The sequence below is a fragment of the Xiphias gladius genome, chromosome 20 (assembly GCF_016859285.1).
Source record: "Xiphias gladius isolate SHS-SW01 ecotype Sanya breed wild chromosome 20, ASM1685928v1, whole genome shotgun sequence".
NCBI lineage: Eukaryota > Metazoa > Chordata > Actinopteri > Istiophoriformes > Xiphiidae > Xiphias > Xiphias gladius.
In genome coordinates, this window is record NC_053419.1 from 25285469 (window position 1) to 25308038 (window position 22570).

At 45.0% G+C, this 22570-nt stretch overlaps 2 protein-coding genes across 4 annotated transcripts; one reads left to right on the forward strand and one right to left on the reverse strand.

The window, feature by feature from the left end:
- Positions 1–1321: 1321 nt before the first annotated feature.
- il7r (interleukin 7 receptor) lies at positions 1322–10611 on the forward strand. 2 transcript variants are annotated; one of them, XM_040158039.1, is made up of 8 exons: positions 1322–1453; positions 3736–3871; positions 3960–4117; positions 4572–4723; positions 5438–5594; positions 5701–5812; positions 5899–5971; positions 6650–10611. In XM_040158039.1, exons 1-8 carry the CDS (start codon positions 1333–1335, stop codon positions 7058–7060), a joined length of 1320 nt encoding a protein of 439 aa, XP_040013973.1. In that variant the 5' UTR covers positions 1322–1332; the 3' UTR covers positions 7061–10611. The 2 variants fall into 2 exon arrangements, with proteins under 2 accessions (XP_040013973.1, XP_040013975.1); XM_040158041.1 differs by having other exon boundaries at positions 5704–5812.
- On the reverse strand, positions 10565–19135 carry capslb (calcyphosine-like b). Of its 2 annotated transcripts, XM_040158042.1 has the most exons (6): positions 18752–19135; positions 16485–16621; positions 13946–14123; positions 13646–13855; positions 13288–13404; positions 10931–11042 (listed from the first exon to the last, which is right to left on the reverse strand). In XM_040158042.1, the coding sequence occupies exons 1-5, from the start codon at positions 18824–18826 to the stop codon at positions 13303–13305; spliced, it is 702 nt and encodes a 233-aa protein (XP_040013976.1). In that variant the 5' UTR covers positions 18827–19135; the 3' UTR covers positions 10931–11042; positions 13288–13302. The 2 variants fall into 2 exon arrangements, with proteins under 2 accessions (XP_040013977.1, XP_040013976.1); XM_040158043.1 differs by lacking the exon at positions 13288–13404 and having other exon boundaries at positions 10565–11042.
- Between the last annotated feature and the right edge of the window lie 3435 nt (positions 19136–22570).

Here is a 22570-nt window from a genome sequence, read left to right on the forward strand (position 1 = left end):
CCTGCCTCCTTCTGGACTGGAGGAGGCCCCCCCCCCCCCGATTCACATGGAGCTGAGAAAACAAAGGCGGACTGGGTTAAAGTATTTGGGACGGTACCCGGATGATGGGCCCTTGTGGACAGATTTTGTTCGCTGCTGAACAACAGCCAAATGTGACAATTGTTGATACTTTTCTGTTTAAATCGAGAAATTTGCAGAAATTTTCCTCTCAGCCTCGGAGGGGGCGGGTTTTTGTTGGATTGACGGCAGCCGGAGGGAGGAGTCAGTGCCCGAGCAGCTAATTAGCTGTGCACACAGTGTGGTGTGGGTCTATCTTTAGTCTCTAGTCTGTTTACTGTTATACTGTATTTGGTCTATTTAGTCGTTGAACAAAGAACGCTGAATGAGGCGACTTGATTGGCCCGGTGGAAACAAGTTCTCCATCTCCTTAGACGGAGAACTGGCAGGATTCTGACTGGTTAATGCACAGACAGGGGGCGCTGTCATGAAGCCAAACACTGTATTCTGAAGAGAGAGCAGATACGTATGTATGCTGGAGCAGACAAAAAAAAACACTTTATGAAGCACCTGAGTGTCGTATTGATGTACGTTTTGGCCACTTGGGGCGTAAAGAAGCTGTAAATACTGACATATAATCAGCTCATTGGTTGATATGTTGAACTTGTGATCAGCTGCTTATTTCCACATCCAGCAGTTACAGAGCAACATGATGATCCTTCATTGGATCTGGTGTCTGTGTCACCTGATGAGTCTAGGTCCAGTACTCCCTCCCTCTTAGCTCTGGTTTTGGTCTCCACCGGCTCCTGATGGAAACATCTGGCTCTTTAGCTGCTAAACGCTCCGCCGTGTTCACCAGCTGGTCTCTACCTGTGTCCGTCTGCTGTTTGCTGCTGAGCAGGTAGCGGACGGAGGCTTTTAATGTCAGTCGAGCTTAAATTGAAGCCGATAACATACTGTGGCAGTGTATTTGATGTAATGAGAGGATTAGTGTTTCTGTGAGTGAAATCCTGTTAAATCCTTGTGTTTACACTCTTTGATCTGCTCTGAGCACTGGCAGTCAACTGTCCAATAACCCATCTGTCTTCTTATTGCACGCAACCTGCTGTTTGCTGAACAAAGATGTTTTTCTGACTTACAGAACATCCTGTGAGCAAAGAGCTCCAGCAACCTAACAATACCCCTCCTCCCCCTTCCTCTGCACGTTGGCCACTCCTCCTTCCTCTCCCTGCCTGCTGACAAGAAAAGCTCTCAGCTGGTGAGACTGCTGGGTTATGAGAGCGCTGCAGGTCAGGTGAGTTTGTTTGTGCAGCCGTCAGGAGACCAGGTGAGGAGATGCCGTTTGGCCGGAGGATCGCTGTGCCGCCGCCGCCGCCCCCGCTGCTGCTGCTGCTGCTGCTGCTGCTGCTACCGGCTGGAGCTCAGGCTCAGAGTGGAGACGGAGACACTGACGTGGGTGAGAAGACCATTTAAAATGCCAGATGTATTTACATCAGTGATGCATTTGTTTCTCGTGGCCCGGTCCTGTGCCTGAGCTGAAACGAGTCCAAAGCTGATCCTGAAATGTTTTCAGATCGTGACACTGTCACTCAGGAGCCCTGGGGGTCTGGGACCTAGCTCTGAAATCTTTGAATGAGTCTGGGTTAATGCTTCGACCGACACATAATGAGTTATAACTGAGTGCTCTACAAAAAAGACCCTTCATTTTCATGTTATTTGAACCACAGTTAACTGTCAGGAAAAAAAGCTTTGCATCTTTTAACACATCCGAATGAACGTAAAGTAAAAGTAGTTTGCTGTTCTGTCAGCGCTTTGCTCCAACCCACTGGTTCCTGCACGGCTCTGGTCTGGGTTCAGTACCAATAATGTCACGTCTGATGAACAGTTAAAGATTCAGGGCTAAAGCCCCCCCCAGGTGTCACCTAACCTCTAGTCGCTATTTAAAAATCATTTTTTTAAAACCCCAAATCTTCACTCTGATGTTGGGTTATGTCACTCAGCAAATACTATATATATATTTTATATATCAGGTTAGAGATTGTGGAAATTTAGTTGATAAATGATATTTAATGCAGTTAGTGTTAGAATACCGGTAACACTTTACTTAACCCCGAACCCCCCACATATTCATATTCAGTATAAATGATTATAAAGCCAGGGTTGGCGGGAGGATCATAACAGACTGTCATGTAGTTTATAGTTAAAGCAGGTCTGACTACATGTTTCATTGTTTCTTAATGCTCAGTGTTTGTTCTACATATTCTATATTACTCCATCCTGCGTTTTACCGTGTTGTGGTTCATCGTCTGTTCCTCCAGCAGCCTCCACTGACGGAGGAGTCGGAGCCGGTGACAGAGACGCTGACAAAAACTGAGATTTGATCACAGCTGCGTCAGAGTCAGTTATAGAGTAAAGCGTTACTGAGACATTACGAGAGGTTGTAACAGTCAGTGGATAGAAAACCACACTGATAAAAGTCTAGGGCCAGAATTAGTTCTTAATTTTTGTGAATGTCGTTCAGAGGGTGGTGTCAGAGTGAATGACTAGATCGGCAGGGTTAAGGGCTGCACTTAATCAGTTCTACTCTACAAAACATTTGAAAACAGTTAAAACGCCATCACAACATCCCAGAGCACAAGGGGGCGTCATTAAATGTCCCAACCAACAGACCAAAGGCTAAAATTATTTTTATATTTAAAGGGACTCTAACGTGAGGCCAAACAATTCTCCCATTTAACGGCCCGGAGGCGACAGATGTTGGAGCATCAAAGCGTTCGGCAGCGTGCGGGTGCGTGAGACGGTGTGACACAGTTCGTAACCCTGAGGATGGTGGGAGCAGGAAGGTCAAGGTGGCAGGTCACCGGTGAGATTTCACGATGTCATGCGTGGCGTTGAACAAGCAGAGATGTTCGATGCAGATTAGACATGTTCAGAGCGACGCTCTGTTGTCAGTCAACACGCTTTCCCCGGCTCTCAGGATTAGCCACATCATACCGTTTCATTTTTACGCAGGCGATGCAGGGTTTCATCTTCCTGTCAGGTTCGGTTGCGCTCAAACTGCTTTGAGGATATTACCCCAGACTGCCTGCCAGAAATATGGGATTCATTCTAGATTCAAGCCGGAACTTTGTCAACCACATAAAGGGAGATATTCCGTCTTGTTTTTCTCAGTTAAGAAGCATCTTCAACATCAAACCATTTCTGTCTGCCACACCGGAGCAACTTACTCGCGTGTGTCTTTCATCCGGTCAGGATCACGGTAACTCAGTGAAAAAGCAGCTTTTGACTGGAACCCCCAGAGGAGAACACATAGCTCCATCTTTAGTATCCGTCACTGGGCTCCCGTTGTTTCCCAGTGTTCAGTCGAAAGTGTTAAGTTCGATCTGCAACTCTCGTCATGGCACCTAAACTGTGGAGTGAGTTCCTGTTCGCAATCCCGACCGCAACTTTTCCTTTGAACGTCGGCGAGAAAACACACCTTTTACCCCGGCTTTTAACCGACTCGTATGATTTCAGATCTCCTGGGTAGTATTATGTTACTTTTTATTATCTTAAGTCATCTTAGCTTTTTACTGTCTGTCTTGTCCTCTGTTAAACCATTTTTAACTGTTAAGAAAGTAATAACTTTCTTTGATCAGCACTTCTGTTAACTGTCCGGTGTGAGTCCAGCAGCGTCACAGGCGAGCATCAGTGGAGTATTTGTGAATGATGGAAACTGTCGTTGCCGTTTTCCCTCAGAGCCCAGAATCAGCTGCACCTCTCATATCACCAAAGAAGGAAGCAGTCTGACCTGTCAGCTGCTCAGAGGCAGAAACGACAACGAGGATGATGAAGACGACGATGAGGGCGATAGCATCGAGAGAATGACCCTGTGGTAAAACATTTTAAATAACATTGAGTATCATCCTTCACTCCAGCGGAGATTTGGTTAACGACGGAAATCACTGTTCTTCTGTTCACAGTCACACCGACTACAGTACGACAATGAAGAGTCTGAAGTGTGTGGAGGATGTTGGAGACACAATCCGCTCCATAGACCAACCTGTGGTCGTTTTCAACCTGACAGTTCGCTCAAAGAGAGGACGCCAGATTACAACCGCCGTCGACCCGAAGAAAATAAGTAAAATCCTCTAAGCAGCTCTGTGTGCACACTCACGTTGAATTTACAGAAATTAAAATCCCAGCAGAACGTAAAAGCACAAGAATACAGGACGGCAAGATGTTTGTTTTCACGAGAGACGAGGCTGAAGATCATTGGTTTTATTTTGTTCTTGACTTAAAGCCAAGATGAATACAACTAAACCAGCAAAGTGCAGCATGAACTCCAACGGTCTCTTCCGTTGGCATTTACACGGCTCTATTGCAACGCAAATACTGCACGTTCTCTCTTTTATCCATCAGTCGTAGGGTTGTTGAATCTGACCAAATTGCCTTGCCATTCGTCAGCGCCACCGAGTGGACAGGAACAAATCAGTCAATGCAGCTTTAACTCCGCTGTCAGCAGGTTTCCTCGGCCTCCGCCACACCGCACCGCGCTCACCGCTGTCTGTTGGTTCTTCGTTGTGTGTCTGCAGTTAAGCCGAGAAGTCCTCGGGTGTGGAACGTCACTTTCAACCAGGAGTCTAACCAGGCTGTCATTCGCTTTCGGATTCCGTACCACAATGATTACCTGAAAGTACACAATCAACTGTTCCAGCTGCACATCTGGACCGCCGACAAGAAAATGGTAGATGATCTGATTTACTGTACTGGCCCAAATATATGAGAGATTTTTTTTCCGGAATTATGTTTGACAACTGGGAGGTCGTCGGATGTTTAGGAACCTGTGTTTAGACAATTACGATTTATCCACAAAAATCAGACATTCTTCTGAATGGAGAGAATCTTCTACAGACAGTGTTGCATTATGGGTTGTTTGTAGCGTTATAAATAACGCCAGGCTACTGAGAGTTTTCAGTCTGTTTATAGTGAGTCTGGGAGAGTTACTCAGCCCAGAAAGTGTTCGGTTATTTAGGCTTAAATAAACTCATGACAGGTGAACACCAGTTCACAGCGTCTCCGGCTTTACTTCAGAACATGAACCAGGGACAAAATCCGTCAAACGGCCGAGAATCGCAGATGACGAGCTCAGAAAGACTGAGGTGTGAAACGGTCTCTGAAGAGTCTGCGACTGACAGACGAGCCACTCAACTGTGGTTTCTGTTCAGCTTCAACGGACGTATTTCATGTTTCACTTTTACTAGACTAAAGGCTTCAGGATGTGGACTGTCTGATCCTCAGATTCATGGTATCCAGGTCTCCCAACTGTCCCAAACTTTCCCAACATGGCCGTGGTATTATCAGGACTGCCTTATATTTGGGCCCACAGACTAGTTTGCTTCAGTATTATTTCGACCAGTGATGACTGGATTCGGACCGTTTTTTCCCTGTTTGACCACAGATCCAGAACGTCTCATCAGAGAACAACATGAAGGTCGACATGGAGCACCTCCTTCAAAGCACCGAGTATCACGTCGCAGTGCGAGCCATACCGGTGAATGTTCTGAGGGGCAGCTGGAGCGAGTGGAGTGAAACGTTCAATTTCTCCACTCCTGCTAGTAAGAACATCCAATCCGATCCTGCTGGTACGAACCTTTCTAGGAGACAGAAGAGAGTAGTGACCTTATTGACCTAACTGTGTCCTGCTTTGTTTTCCTCTGGAAGAAGACGTCCAAAAAGAGACACACGAAACGGAGGAGGTGATGTACAAACTGCCTGTGTTTCTCATCGCCTTGGTGGTGGTGGTGACTCTCAGTGTCATTTTCCGGAAAAACAAGTACGGCATTTCTGCTTTCTTAACAGGAAATAAGCGCAATTACACGCGTTCCTTATATTAATCCGACTGTTCTTTTATCTTCACAGAATAATCACTTACATGTGGCCGAGGATCCCACATCCTAAAGACACACTGGTGCAGATCTGCAAGCCAAATAAAGTGAGTACTTTTACTGTGAGGCTGAAGAAAAACAACAGCGTCAGTGAAATTAATCCGAGTCCTTGTGAAACATTTAGTCGTGAGTCGTGGGGATGCATGGGCGACTCACAGGGCGAACTGCTGTAGCCGGGGAGCTAACTGCTAACACACTGGGCAGCCGGGAACACGTCGGCACCAGTCGGTCACAACGTCTTCTCCGCACTGGGCCGTTTACGCCGTCCGACATGTTGTTCTCAGGGCTGTTCGTCATTTCATCCGGTAAAGGCTTCCTTCTCGCTAATCACCAAACCGCCTTCAGCACCGTTATTGGTCAATGCCGCAAACTGGACACAACAGATTCAAACACATCTATTATGCCCCCACGAGCGAGTCCATGAAAATGAACTGATTTCACCACAGTTAGTGTGAGGATGAGCCCCCCCCAAAAAAAAAAAAACAAAAACAAACAAACAACAACTATAGAGATGCCAGAGCGATTTTTAAGACGGGTATTTATAGCAGGTCTGGAAGGTTCTGACGACTGACAGCCACATCACATCGGACAACACTTGTCTGTGTCGTGGACAGTTACAGTGTGTTACGTTTAACTTGGAGAGCTGGTTGTCGCCTGTACGTGAGGCTTTACTAAAACCGGAGCTACCGATGAAAACTAAATGTGATGTTTTTCTGGTTGTGCAGGGTCTTCTGTTAAATTTCAAACCTGAAGTGTTCAGCACCCTTAAGGTCTACCCGATGGAGAAAACAGAGGTGCAGCCGTGTGAGGAAACGGAGCCTTCCATCAGTCCAGCGGCTGCCGACAGCACTCAGCCGGACGGTCCCTGCTCCACCCAGAGCTCGGACTGCAGGAGCACCACCAGCGTCAGCACAGAGGAGCTGGAGCTCTCTGCCCTGCTGAGCAGGATCTCCTCCGACGGAGAGGGAAGCCTCCAGAGCGCCAGTCCTTCCCCCGTCAACGTCCTCCCGCTTGGGGACAGACCTCAGACACCTGAGCCTGAATGCGGCAGCGAAGGAAACGAGGCTGAGGCGTTTGAAGTGAGTCAGCAGGAGGAGGCCTACGTCACCATGTCCAGTTTCTATCAGATCAAGTAGGTCACGACGAGGAACTGGACCAGAGCCAGTGTTTATCAAACTTCCGAGAATTACACCTTAAGATGCTCTAACAAAGTGCTTCGCAACTTGGGGCTCAGGACCCCCATGAGGTCCAAAGATAAATCTGAGAAGGCACATAAATTTAATGAAAACATCTTTTTTTTTCTTTTTTTTACGGCCACGTGAGCAGCAAGTCTGTGGATGATAATGTCTGTCGGTCTGAAGGCTTTTCTCATTCTCCATGCACCGTGGAAGTAGAAATCCCTCCTCTGCTTCTATACTGTCTGTCGGCCCACCACTCAATATCTCAACAACTACTGGACAGATTTCCATCAACGTTTTTCCAGACGTCCACTATGTCCAGAGGACGAATCCTACTGACTTTGTTCCACAGTCCAGCCCCACAGAGCTGTAGCATGGCTGAAGACTCTTGGCATCTTCCACCTTTTCATGCCCCTAAAAATCCTGCAAATCAAACAATCTGAGAAGGAAAAATCTGTTTTTTGTCCACACTATGACCAGAACCCGGCACGAGTGGTTACAAGTGGATATTGCTTGGCTTTAAAGGATCCTGAGCAAAAAAGGCTGGGAACCACTTATCTAAAGAGCCGACCGAGGAGCAGACAAGTTGTTATCAAGAAACTCGCTCCTACTGACGGCGAAGTGATGGAGGAACATTTAAGAGAAGCTCTGACCTATCACATGGTTGATAACGTGATTGATTAGACCAGGGATAACTGATCAGAGATGGGGATTTGCTCTACAACTGGGCCACTCTTCATTCTTCAAAAACAAACCGTACATAATGTGATATGTTACTCTGCAAAGCGCACTTGATTTGATTTTATTTTTAGTTAACATTAAATCTTCTGTAGCAATTGAGGGGCAGTTTCCTCTGTCACAGATTACAAAAAGAACAGTTTAAAGTTTGTGCATCAGAAATTTGATAAGTAGCTTTTATTCTCAGGTCTGCGAGTAAAAGCGGAGAATTTTTACTTTTATCTTATCTTTTCCTTATATCTATTATTTCACAGAATGTAGCAGTTTGATAAATGCCAGTTATTGATCTGTAGCCGTTGAAATGTAGCTTTTTGTGCATGTTGTTGCTTTTGATGCCATATGATTATATCGAGCATATTTTCATGATGTCTCGCACATTGTATGCTGACATACAGACGGGTGACAGGTGAATGGAGAATCCAATATAAAGTGTCTTCGTCAGGTGTTGGGCCACCACCGGCCTCCAGAACAGCTTCAGTTCTCCTCATGATTGATCCTCCAAGTCTCCGGACTCTACTGGATGGACGGACTCCGGTCTTCCTAAAGATGTTCCCTGATCTGGTGCTTTGATGATGGTGGTGCAGAGCGCTGTCTCGGGCGTGGGTCCAAAATCTCCCACAGCTGAGCACCAGATCTGGTGACTGTGAAGGCCACAGCACGGGATTCCCATCATTCTCATACTGATCCAACCACTCGGTGACCCCTCCGGCCCTCCGGACGGGGGCACTGTCACCCTGTTTCTCTGCTCATTTTTCAGGTTCTTCCTTTAACTCGTCACCCGTCTGTACCTCCTACGGTCCTCTGCTGTCGTCCAGAGGTGGTTGTTGGAGGAATCTAAGAATATCATACCAGTGTTTCTGCATGTGTTTTACTACAACTTACACGATACTTTAATTTTTCCAGAGAACAGTCCCACACAGCAGCTTACTGGTTAAAGGGTCAATTCATCTTTTCGCTGGACACGCAGAGCATTACCTGTCTCAAGCAAGTTTAAAGTCTGCATGTCTCAACCAAACAGAAATAAATGGATTCTTGTTGCTGTCTGGAGGGTAATCTCAAAATGTATGTAGCGCCGGGTGACAAATGAAAGTAAATTTAAATCTAAAGAATACTAGTGAGGCGTGATTCCACCAAGAGTCTCCAGAACAGCTTTAGTGCTCCTTGCCATAGATTCTTCAAATGTGGAGTGCGCTGTTTAACACATCAATACAAAGTCTCCCATAGGTGTTCATCCACCTAAAAAGGACCCCAGAACTTTGTTAAAGCCCACTAGAACTCCTCAATACCACCAGAACCACCTGAAGGACTGTAAAACCTCCTAAATGACCAGCAGAATCCCCTATAGAGCCAAAAAAACCCAAACCAGATCCTTCTAAATGACCTATGAGTAACCTCTTCAATGAATACCACAACCACAGAAACGATCCTTAGAACCAAGTAGAGGACCCTCGATGAACCTCGTCACTGACCACTAGAACCCCTAAAGGGAAAACAACAACCACCTGAAGGACCACCAGAAACAACAAAAGAATAACTAGAACCTTCTCAATGACTAAGATAACCACATGACGTATCACAAGAACCACCCAAGGACCTCTACAATCTCCTCAATTGTCCCACCAACAACCTAGATCCCTAGAACCACCTAGAACTTCTTCCTTGATCCCTTGAACCATCTAAAGGACCACTAGACCCACTTAAAAGATTCATAGAATCTACTCAGGGACGACAAGGGCTTGCAAAAGGACCTCACCAACCATCTAAAGGACTCCTATCTAGTCCCAGTAGAACCTACTCAGTGATCACACCTAAGGGATCCCCGAGAACCCCCAAAAGGACCCATAGAACTTTTTCAATGATCAACAGAACCACTTATAGGAACCCCTAGAGCCCAGAGAGGTCCTCTAGAACCTCCTCAATAACCACAAAGGACCCCTAAAATCTCCTAGATGACCACCAGAACCACCTAAAGGACCCCTAGAGTCTTTTCAGTGACTACTAGGACCTCCAAAAGGACCACAACAACCTCCTAAAGGACCTCTACAACTTCCTAAATGGCCACTAAAACCCCAAGAACCTGCTTTATGTTATGTAAATAATGCACACATGTCAGACCAACGTGAACATGCAGGTGTTCCACCACAAGCCCTCAGAACAGCTTCCCAGCTCCTTATGGACAGAAACCTGTAGGGAGGCATCTGTACTCATCTGTCACCTGTCTGTGGAAGGATTTACTACACATCTTTGATGGACTAAAACATGCAAAAACACCTGCGAGGTCCTTTGGAGGAAAGCTGCTTGTATCTGAGCTCGTCAGATACAGACTCCTGGTGTGGTCTGGAACGGGCCGGTCTCATTATTATAAAGCACTCGGCCCACATTCCCCCTCATGACGATCATACCTAGCAGTCTGCAGGTGAGCTGTGGATGTGCTGCAGCGACCTTACGGGACTGTTTCTGTTTCTGCTCTGAGTCATGGAAACGCCAAAGACAATAAAACAACGCTGCTTCTCAAAACATCTGACACAACCTACACCTCATGTTTCTTTACAGCGACAGCTGGGATAAATACACAGAATGTATCAATGCTTTATTTTCTCAGAATTAAGACACCTGTCTGTCACATTTCACTCCACATTAATCTGTACTAAACACACAGTATAACCTTTATGTTAATGTTTCATTGTACCTATTATGAAATATTGTTTAGCCAATATTTCTTTATTTAAACAACACCAATCATGTTGCATATCAAAGTACAATAAAATAGAAAAATGGAAATGAAACCTAAAGTCTCCTCATGTTTACCCACATTACAACATGATAGGGTACACATTAAGATAATATTTTAACTTATATTTTACTATTTTACTACTTTTAAAAATTGACAAAGTGACCAGAATCACTCTATAAACCATGATACTCACTACCTTTATTTTGAAAGAAATTATTTATAACTAGCTGATTACAAAGCTATAGATCTAATGAACTTAACACACCAGAATGGTAATTCATTACAAATGCATCCTGATTGTTTAAAGGCCACGTACTTTATCTGTCTTCAGCATAATTAAGGACAGTTCAATTCCTCTGATTTGATTCAGAGCTTCCAGGCATTTCTCATCATTAGAATAAAGTAGACGTCGTGGTCAATGGAGGCGCTGACTCCACAGTAATAGTTGACAAACTCCTCTCTGGTCACCTGTCGAAAGGAAGAAACTCTTTACTGTTGAGTCACAGCGTGAGACAGGATCAAAGTGTGAACAGAGTTTTACCACAGAGAGGAAAGAAAAGGTGGGAGGTCGAGTATGATTAACCCGTTAGTTCGAGCCCACAGCCGCTGGTTTCCATCCAAATCAGCCAAATGAGAGAATAATGAAAGACGTAACCCGTGAGGTGAATCGAAACGAACTCGCCGCATGATGACGGCTTGGAGACAAATGGGGACAAAAAAAAAACTGTTCAAAAAAAACCTTCATATTTAGAAAATATCAAGCTAACAAAAAGATTTTCAGGAGTGTATTTAATGAAAAAATAAACTTAGTCATGTATTCAAAGACATTCCAGAGACTAATCAAAATCACATTTGTGTTGAAAACCTATTCACACACCTATTCATAGTTTGGGGCTCGGGCTTCAAGATCAATACTTCAGCTTTGGGTTTCCAATCCTAGCTTTTCCTTTACACGCCGTCTCTCAAACTGACAAAACATTAGTCTCCATTAATTTAAAGAGGAACAAGATGTAGTGTTTAACTTCGCTACAGAAACTGAATGATGGCGGAGATATTCGTGGTTCACTCGAGGAGATAAATCACAACACATTCAACCTGGGCTCAGGTTTTATAATAACTGCAGACTGTTTCTGCTCAGCTCCGTCTACAGAACTTTAATTGAAGCGTGGGAGCCAGTTTTAAGAGAGAGGTGTAGGTGACTGTGGTCTGACGCTGTGTACCTGTTTGACAGGAGATCAAGGTGACGTCTGTCATTAGGAACCCTGGGTTTCTGACCTCCAAAACCCGAGGGAACCTAGAAAAGGTTGAAAATAAAGGTGAAAGGTTCTTTTTCACGTTGCCGTGTCCCGGGCCGGCAGCGCTCTTCACTTCTCTCACTTTAACCTCCTCCGTTTCTTTAGCATTTCAAAATAAGATATGTGCATGAATCTAACTGTGTCAGGTAAATGTCAGGCAGGGCTAACTGTTAGCGCGCCAACTAGTTAAACTTCTAACTAATGTTAACCATCCACTGAAGAGCTCCCTGTAAAGGTTATCACACTTTAAATAAACTCAGTGGCTCAGCGAGCAGCATTCGGGAAGAAACGCTTCCACCAGCATGTTTTATTATAGTATTCTCTCAGTTTTTATAAAAGATATTTTATTTCAACAAAGTAGCTTAGCTAGCATTAATGCTAGCTAATATTAGCTGCTACGTGGGTTAGCCCTCATCTTACTGACGTTATACTCAACCTGATTAAACTGGGTTTTATTTGGCTAGCATAAAAAAAAAACGTACAACTTAAAAAATGATAGTTCGTTAATGCTTTAAAAATGAAGAGCTACAGATTGAATCAGAGTTTAACAGACAGTAAATTTCAGTTCCTAAATGTGGCTCAGTTTTAGCCTGGATGCTGCTTCTTTGTATCAGGAACCAGAGGAACGCTGCTGTTCTGTGTTCACGCACATTTGAACTGAAACTGATTCACTGAACAATATCACAGAAAATTATTCAACACTAAAATTATTAATCATCATCATTAGGAGTCGAGTATTTAGCAGAAGTTGCTTGTTTGCTCATTTCTAAATGTGTCTACTTAGGATTTTTTCTTTTTATTATATTTTACCATTGCTGGACAACAAGTGTTGCTGTCTGCTTATTTTATTCCCTTTATGTTTTATTTACCCCTTACGGGGGTCATCATTAAAAAAGAGTCTAACAAAGAAAAGTCCAAAACAAGTGAGGACGCACTAGGTAATTAACCATAAAATAAATGATTTTTACAGGAAAAACTCAAAATTGGCTTCATATTTGGATGGAAACAGCGAGTGAGGCTGTTTGTTCGAAGAGACGTGTGAGCAGAGTCCAGAAAGTGAATAGGATGATTCAGGTCTGAGCTGAACTAGAGAGAATAAGGTTTGGTGAAAAGTGTTGATAAACCTGCTACATTTAAAGTGACTGAACAGACAGAAATAACTACTGAGGTTTGTATCTTGTATGGTTCTTTGTGTCCAAATACAGCCTCATTTTGACATATTCAATATGTATTTTTCTCTTGTTGGTATATTTTTAAAATAACAACCATACAATATACTCTGCAGAATATTTCCAGATTAATTGATGAGGAGACTCCTTGTAGAAAATGAAAATACAGACTTCTCTGAGATAGAAAACACCCTGAGATGGAAAACTCTACCGCCTTCCTTCCGCCACCCGTATGGTGAGTTTGTTTACCAGAGCGGCGCTAAGTCAGAGTTTCCAGGCGTGTCTCATCATCACGATAAAGTAGACATCTGTATCAATGGACGCACTCACACCGGCATAGTAATTCATAAATTCCTCCTGGGTCACCTTCAGAGAGTAATGCCGACATGAATTTACACTTCTGTCAGTATTCTGTAAATGACCTTTAAGGACCAACAGCATTTTCATATGGAAGAGATCTGTCACTGTCATGTGACATGTGCAGAAGCAGCAGATACGTGGGAATCTGACACATTTACTGACCTTCAAACACAGAAACTTATCACTTAAACCACCTGATAAAAAAAGCGGCAGCATTCACTGAGACAAGACGTCGAGAGCTTCTTACCTTTCCATCTTTGTCGTACGGAGAGTCAAAGCTGTCCAGAAATGTCCTGAAGACTTGATCCTCTGTCCACTCTCCGTTCTGATACTTGGGGTGGTACTTGGCGTTATAAACCCCCCGCAGGTCTTCAATGGTGATCACCCCGTCACCTGTCTTATCCAGCTTCCGGAACGCCTGCATGACCACCTCCTTCCTGGCCTTTGACATGGGGGGCTGCAGGTCCCAGATCGTGGAGGTTGAGAAACATGAGATAATCGGCACCTGTGACCTGTAACCTGTGCAAGAACCGATCCGTGTATTTACCCTCAGAGTGATGAGGAACTCGTCGAAGTCGATGGTCCCGTTCCTATCGCGGTCGAAGTGCTGAAACAGATCCGTGGCCTCCTGCTTCTCCATCAGGATCCCGTAGTCGTTTAAACCCTTCAGAAACTCCTTGAAGTCCAGGGAGCGGTTGTTGTTATCGTCCATTATTTTGAAGGTTCTGACAAACACATTAACACATTACGACATTAATTTTGCAATACTAAGAGCACTCTGCTGAGAACAACTGGCGTTAGGACGAAGTATTTAGGCCCTGTACTTCAGTAAAAGTAAAAATACCACAAGTCAGGCCTGCGTCCAACATTTCAGTTCAGTGAAAATACAGAGGTATCATCCACAAAAATGTCGCAAAGTATCAAATGAAAAAGTACTTATTATGCAGATTGAATATTTATATTATTATGATTAATGTTATGCAGAATGAATATTATAATATGTATTATATTATGTAAGTATCACTGATGCAATAACATGTAAACAACATTTTATATTTGCAGCTGGAAGAGGTGGAGCTCGTTCTAACTACTGTTGGGTGTTTAATCTGTAGCAACGCATCGAGTCCTACTTTGCAAAGTAAACAGTCTCTCCAGATGAACGCCGTAAAGTAGGAGTATCAAGTAGCATAAGATGGAAATATCAAAGTACAGAATGTTCAAATGTAAATGTACTTGGTTTCTTCCCACCTCCGCTGCAGGAGTATTAATGACCCGACAGGATCCTTGTGGGCAGATGCAGAGCTACTTCAGCAGGTTAGGAGAACAGTCTACAGCCGAACATCAGCAAACAAAACCACAGAATTGGCAACAACACAATGATGTGACAACAAACCCATACGCATCACAACATCCTGCACTCACCCGTAACACAGGCTCGAGTGCAGCACAATGCAGAGTTGATTTATAACAGAAAAACACCAGCGTCAGCTCCTAACCGTCAAGCGCAAAGAACCTGAAGCAGTCGTACATGTACCGCATGTACGGCATCTGAAGAAACACTTCAACTCTCAGTTTCACTCGACTCTTTTAAACATGAAGCCGCCACCGGACAAGAACATTAACACCAGTGCTGTACCTCATTATGATTCTGAGGTATTTGTACTCGAGTATTTCCACTTCTGCCACTTCCTTCCTCTACTCCACCAAATGTCTGAGGAAAATACTGTCAAATATTGCATTTATTTGACAACTTCAGTTACTGGTTATTTTGTATATGAAGATTTTACATTAAAAAACATGGGAACATCAAAATCGACACTTCGTTAAACGTGAAACCAGCAGAGTCCAACCTCTTGTCTCGTGACCCTCATGTAAAGATGTATCCGGGTCAAAAGGTCTTACGCTGCGTCTTCCAAAGTTTCGTTTTCCTTCGTTCTTCTTTCATGACATCCTGAAACCAGTTGATTTCTGTAGAAAACATGTTTAAATTCCCATTGAACTTGATGATTTTTCTTGCTAATGTTTTTAAAAATGGGGATTTTAGGATTTAATTATTGACAGAAAAGACTTAAAAAGATGGCAGTTTTAATAGTGATGATCAGAGGGGTGTGATAGAAAAAATGAAAAATTCTGTTTGTTTTTTTTGAATGTACTCAAATGTTTGAATTTTCTATAAATACTGGAAAGCTCCGCCTCTTCAGGCCTCTAAAAATCCTTCAGGTGAGACGATCTAAAAGGGAAAAATGCTCATCATCTGTGACGAGGGGGGGTCATTAGCCAAAAAGGTCGGGCACCAGTGCACTACAGCACCAAATGTGGATTAATCCGCCGCTGAAAATAGTCCCAAACAAACGCAGCGTTTCTTCCCGTTTGTAGAGGATTACGTCTTCAGAAGGAACCAATGGCTTCGCCCTTAGTATCAACTCGTAATGTAACAGCAGTGAGACGTCTCCGGAACAGAAGGAGACGAGCAGCTACACGTTGACAGCGTTTGCTTTTCCATCCAGCGGGTCTGGTTAGAAAAGCTGACAGCCGCTGGCGGAGCTGAGGGCTGTCGACGGGCACCGCCAACTGCCCAGATTCTGTACTCGAGTGAAAATACTCCATTACAAGTCCGAGTCCTGCATGAACATTCCTGCTGCGGTACGAGCACTTGCTGGGAGTCATTTCTGTCATGAAACACCGGATCATTTGAACCGTGGCTGAAGCGAAGCACTGGTTTTATCATATGACATGTAAGCGATGGCGTATTTCACGAGCTCGCCGTGCGTCTGTATGAACCATCCAACTCCAGATGTCAGACAGATGCGGTGGAGCAGTGGCAAGCAGCGGCACACGTGTCACAGCTCGGGACATCACTGACCGCGTCTTTTTGCGGGCCGCAGCCGTCGGACGGAGACGAGCCCAACGCTCAACTCTGTCCCCGTGTCCGGTTCAACTACACCGACACAGCAGACCGCCACCCGGATCGATACCACACGCGTTACCGGGCATGTCACTAACGAATCCAGAGCAACTGACTCCACGACTCCCCTGGATCCTCATCCTCCACCGGCCGAGCAGGTGTAGATGTGTGAGGAGCTCACCTGCCCAGACCCTTGATCCCCGACGATCCTCGGGCCAGGCACTGCAGCCGGAGTCTCTCCACCGGGTCCGAACACGCCGACAGCCGACGTTTGGCGTTCATCGCCATCTCTCGATCGTGCCTCGACGTCCCCGCCATCTGACATCACACAGACAGAGCGTTTGTTATCCCAGCAGGGGGTCAACGTGGATCTTCAGCTAAACGTTACTACCGGCTGAGTATTGATCGCGACGTGACCGATCACTGCCGGTCAGACTCCGGTCAGTCTGTTGCAGACGTTTCTACAACAGAGAAATATCTGACAATAATTCAGTTCTGTCGTTTAACCGCAGAACGATCGATTAGGTCCGGTGACGCCTGCAGTCGGCTCTGGCCTCCGATCGGTTCAAGGACAATTAAATGTATGACAACCGGTTGTAATGGCGAAGAGTGGCGAACGCACCGGCCGGTGGCTGTTCTCAACCGGCTCGTTGTATCGTCTCTAAATCATGTTCCGCTTTTATACTGTTCAGAGGGAAATATTTCACGTTCTTCACCAGCACGTTGATCCACAGAGATCTGCAGTTACCAGTCAAACGTGACAGCTGATCAAATGTGATGCATCAGTATGGATTAAAGGCTCTGCACACAAACACAGGTGTTAGCGGGTTAATGCACCTGAGCTGACCCGCTCAGGTGCATTAACCCGCTGGCCGGGATCCACGTGAGCTCACTGATAGAACCGACAAGAACGTGTTTTTTTTCTTTTTATTGTTATTTTTCATCCCATTTTACCGGAAAATAACTTGCGCACATTAGATTAATAAAGCCGCAGAGGAAGAGAACTGTAGAGGAACCACAACAGAGCCCTACAGGAACAGAACCATAGAGGAACATCATCAGAACCCTAGAGGAACGGAACCGTTGAGGAACAGAACCCTACAGGAACGGAACCGTAGAGGAACATCATCAGAACCACAGAGGAACAGAACCGTAAAGGAACAGAACCCTAGAGGAACATCATCAGAACCGTAGAGGAACGGAACCGTTGAGGAACAGAATCGTAGAGGAACGGAAACATAGAGGAACATCATCAGAACTGTAGAGGAACTGAACCGTAGAGGAACATCATCAGAACGGTAGAGGCACAGAACCGTTGAGGAATGGAAACGTAGAGGAACAGAACCGTAGTGGAACGGAACCGTAGGGGAACATCATCAGAACCGTAGAGGAACAGAACCATTGAGGAACAGAACCCTAGAGGAACACCATCAGAACCCTAGAGGAACAGAACCGTAGAGGAACATCACCAGAACCGTAGAGGAACTGAAACATAGAGGAAGAGATCCCTAGAGGAACATCATCAGAACCGTAGAGGAACAGAACCGTAAAGGAACAGAACCCTAGAGGAACATCATCAGAACCGTAGAGGAACGGAACCGTAGAGGAACATCATCAGAACCGTAGAGGAACAGAACCATTGAGGAACAGAACCCTAGAGGAACACCATCAGAACCCTAGAGGAACAGAACCGTAGAGGAACAGAACCCTAGAGGAACATCATCAGAACCGTAGAGGAACAGAAACATAGAGGACGTGATCCCTAGAGGAACATCATCAGAACCCTAGAGGAACAGAACCGTAGAGGAACATCACCAGAACCGTAGAGGAACTGAAACATAGAGGAAGAGATCCCTAGAGGAACATCATCAGAACCGTAGAGGAACGGAACCGTTGAGGAACAGAATCGTAGAGGAACGGAAACATAGAGGAACATCATCAGAACTGTAGAGGAACTGAACCGTAGAGGAACAGAACCGTAGAGTACATCATCAGAACGGTAGAGGCACAGAACCGTTGAGGAATGGAACCGTTGAGGAACAGAACCATTGAGGAACAGAACCCTAGAGGAACATCATCAGAACCCTAGAGGAACAGAACCGTAGAGGAACATCATCAGAACCATAGAGGAATAGAACTGAAAGGAACAGAACCCTAGAGGAACATCATCAGAACTGTAGAGGAACGGAACCGTAGAGGAACATCATCAGAACCGTAGAGGAACAGAACCATAGAGGAACATCATCAGAACCCTAAAGGAACAGAATCGTAGAGGAACAGAACCATAGAGGAACTTCATCAGAATCCAAGAGGAATGGAAACGTTGAGGAACAGAACCCTAGAGGAACATCATCAGACCCGTTGAGGAACAGAACCGTTGAGGAACATCATCAGAACCGTAGGGGAACACGAACGGGTGAACGTTAAAGCGTTTGTTCTGAAACTCACCGGTTTCAGGGTTTTTATTTTCCGCTGAGGTTTGACACCGAGGCTGCCCTTCCCCAAACAATGCGCGGTTACCATGGCGACCCGCTGTCCTCTGCTGTGATTGGCTGTCCAGTCTTGCGTACACAGAGCTCAGAGGGTTCCGGCTCCAGGAACCGGAACCTTTCTGACCAGAGATTCGCAATAAACACCGCAGGAACCGGCTTTACAGGAGGCCGCTGCTGACGGAGGAGCTGCAGGTGACTCCGTGTGAAATTAAGCCTTCACTGTAAAAGTCTACCGCTGCCTGCACATTAAAACGCTTTTATTATGAAAGCTCATACAGGAAGGATTTTAAAGACCAGGAGCCACGTGACGATGTGCTGCTGAACAGTGACCCATCAGGACTGACACGGAAACACGGAAACACGGAAACACGGAAAGGTGGAAACACGGAAACATGGAAACACGGAAAGGTGGAAACACGGAAACACGGAAACGTGGAAACACGGAAACATGGAAACACGGAAACTCGGAAACACGGAAACCCGGAAACACGGAAACAGAAGCACCGGTGGTTTCAGATTCAACGCTGTAAATCTGCTGCTGTTTGTAAAATCGTACTTTACTGCTTTTAGTGACCAGTTCCCTTCAATCCAAGATTTAACCTTCCCTTTGTCCCTGTCCAGTCTAAGTAGTCATAAAACAGAGGCTCTGCCAGTAGCCCCGGGAAAATTCTTTTTATTTACATTTTATTAGCAGTGCTGTCCCTCGGTGCGTTGACAGTTGTCATGGCTGTACAACCACCAGTTTTCACTGCCCTCTAGCGGTCAAGGTCCGACGCTCCGGTTGATCGGACAGTCGAAACCCTCCGAGCCTCCTTCACAGTCACATTCAAGCTTCGAGCTCAGTGAGGTGACTCATTTTGGGCCCTGCCTTCGTCCCCGGCGGGGTTTGGTGGGGCTGCTCGGGGCCGGAGGAGTCCCCGCCGCTCCTCTGCATCTTCTGGTAAAAGCGCGGTTGAGTTTATGTTTATTTACAGACGTTTTTCCTGAAATCATAATGCAACTGATCGTCAATCAAAGAAAAAGCAGCAGCAGTCAGAGCTCGAACAAAACTTCATTTACTGAGTTTAAAGGTTCTTCGTTAACCTTGGAAATATTTTGATTTTTGTTGTCAAACTTTTTTTTTAATATAACAACAATACTTACAACAAAGTATCAGGTGTCCATGAAGGAAATTACAGGTGATTATTGGGTTCGTGCTTAATGCACCAGTTCATAGTGTATGTGGTACAAAAGTTAACAATTCAATCATGATGTATTTTTGCCACGTAAAATACATTTATACTAATGAAGAAAATAAGATTTATATTACTTAAAAACAGTTCTGTCCATAAGTATCTGGACAGTGACACAATTTTCATAATTCTGCCTCTGTCCACCAGTGGATTTGAAACGAACTAATCAAGATGTGGTTGAAGTGCAGACTCTCGGCTTTAATTCAAGGGGTTTAACAAGAATATCACATCAACCGTTTAGGGATTAAAGCCATTTTTATACATAGTCCCTCATTTTCAGGGGCTCAAAAGTAATCGGACAAACCACCATAATCAGGAATATAAAGATTACTTTTAACACCTGGATGAAAATCCCTTGTCTGAGGTCCGAAACCCATGGACAGCCGCCTTCGGTTGCCGCTTGTCTGTGGGTCTGTCTGCCCTCAGTTTTGTCTTCAGGGAGTGAAAAGCATGTTCTGTTGACTTGAGGTCAGGTGACCGACGTGGCCATCGAAGGATATTCCATCTCTCTGCCCCGAGAAGCTGCCGGGTTGCTTCCGCAGCGTGTTTTGGGTCATTATCCATCTGTGCTGTGAAGCACCGTCCGGTCAGTTTTGCAGCGTTTGGCTGAATCTGAGCAGATGGTTTAGAACTGTACGGTTCAGAATTCATCCTGCTGCTTCCATCAGCAGCCACATCATCAATAAACACCAGGGACCCAGATCCATTGGCAGCCAGACATGCCCGGGCCATAACGCTGCCTCCACCATGTTTGACAGATGATGTGGTGGCTTTGGTTCAGGAGCCGTTCCTTTCCTTCTCCACTCTCTTCTCCTCCCATCATTCTGGTACAAGTTCATCTGGGTTTCATCTGTCCAGAGAATCTTGATCCAGAACTGGGCAGTGTGTTTTTAAGATGGTTTCTGGCGAAGTAATCTGGCTTCTCTGTTCTTGAGTGTTACCAGTGGTTTGGCACCTTGTGCTAAATGCTCTATCTAGATTCATGAAGGCGTCTGCTGGTTGTAGACTTTGACGATGATACGCCCGCCTCCTCCAGAGTGTTCTTGACCTGGCCGGATGTCCTGAAGAGGTTTTTCCTCACCAAGGAGAGAATTCTGTGATCATCCACTTCAGTTGTCTTCCGGGCCTTTTGTTGTTGCTGAGCTCACCAATTCATTCCTCCTTTTTACGAATGAACCGAATTGTTGGTTTGGTCACGCCCAGTTTTTTCTCTGTCTGATAGGCTGAAAAGAAACGACGGCCTCCTCCTTTTGCATCGACGCCCCTTTGAACTGCTTATTGAGAGTTCCCATGAACACACACCAAATGGAAATCTGTCAGATTACTTTTGAGCCCCTGAAAATGAGGGACTATGTATAAAAATGGCTTTAATCCCTAAACGGTTGATGTGATATTATTGTTAAACCCCTTGAATTAAAGCCGAGAGTCTGCACTTCAACCACATCTTGATTAGTTCGTTTCAAATCCACTGTGCTGGTGGACAGAGGCAGAATTATGAAAATTGTGTCACTGTCCAAATACTTCTGGACAGAACTGTAAATGAAGCAGCAGCAGTGTTATATATTCCATGTCTGAAAACAGCTCAACACGTAGATGATTTTTACCTCATAACAGGTATTGGCCAAAATCTGAAAAATACAAGTGTGACAAAGAAGCAGCCAAAGAAAAGTGATTCCACATTTTAGTCTCCGTTTCTGTGCAAAGATGTTTTAAAAGCTCCACACGAAACCCACTCATTTATAAATCGAATGAGAGCAGGCTTAAACACCCCGCTATATAACACACTTAGAATTAGGACAATCATAAAATGGCGGAAGGTAAATCTAGTCCACTATACTCGTAAGTGAATAAGTAGTGATGTCGGACACAGTCCTCGGGATGTGAGATCCTGTCTGCTAACGCCATAGTGAAAGGCTCCGTCGTAATGTGAAAATTACCGGCTCTGGAGTGATGAAACACTGACACGGTGAATGTCTGAAATCTGGATTTACTGAGTGTCCGTTACAGAGGGAGGAGTGAACGAGTGACTTCGGACACAGCCACGATATTCCAGCAGGATACAGATGTTGAGGAGTCTGACGTTGGCTCATACTCCAGTGATGAGCTAAATCACTGGTTTAAGTGTAGTTGCCAGAGGAACTCAGAATAATCATGTACATTAAAATACTGTGGATGTGAGTACTGTACTTTTAAAAAAGCATTCTGAAAATATCAGAACATTAAAAGCATACAGCTGTCGTGCTTTGGTTCATGTTGTCCACTTGTCTGAAGCGCAGGGAGGATGTACCCAGTGAAAAGTTAGCTTTCCTCTGTTAACGTCAGGTCCCTCACTCGACTCGTTCTGACCACAGCTACTGGTGACCAGGGAGGATCATGAAGCTGCGTCAGCGGGACCTGGAAGGAGGAGCTGCGCTAGCTTAACCCTTCCTGTTTCACTGCCCCCTACTGGTCATTCGGTTAATGAAGCTGTAACCTTAGGCTTTTGACCATTTCCTGTCAAACCAAACCCTTTACAAAATCATAGAAGAAAAAATAAATAAAAA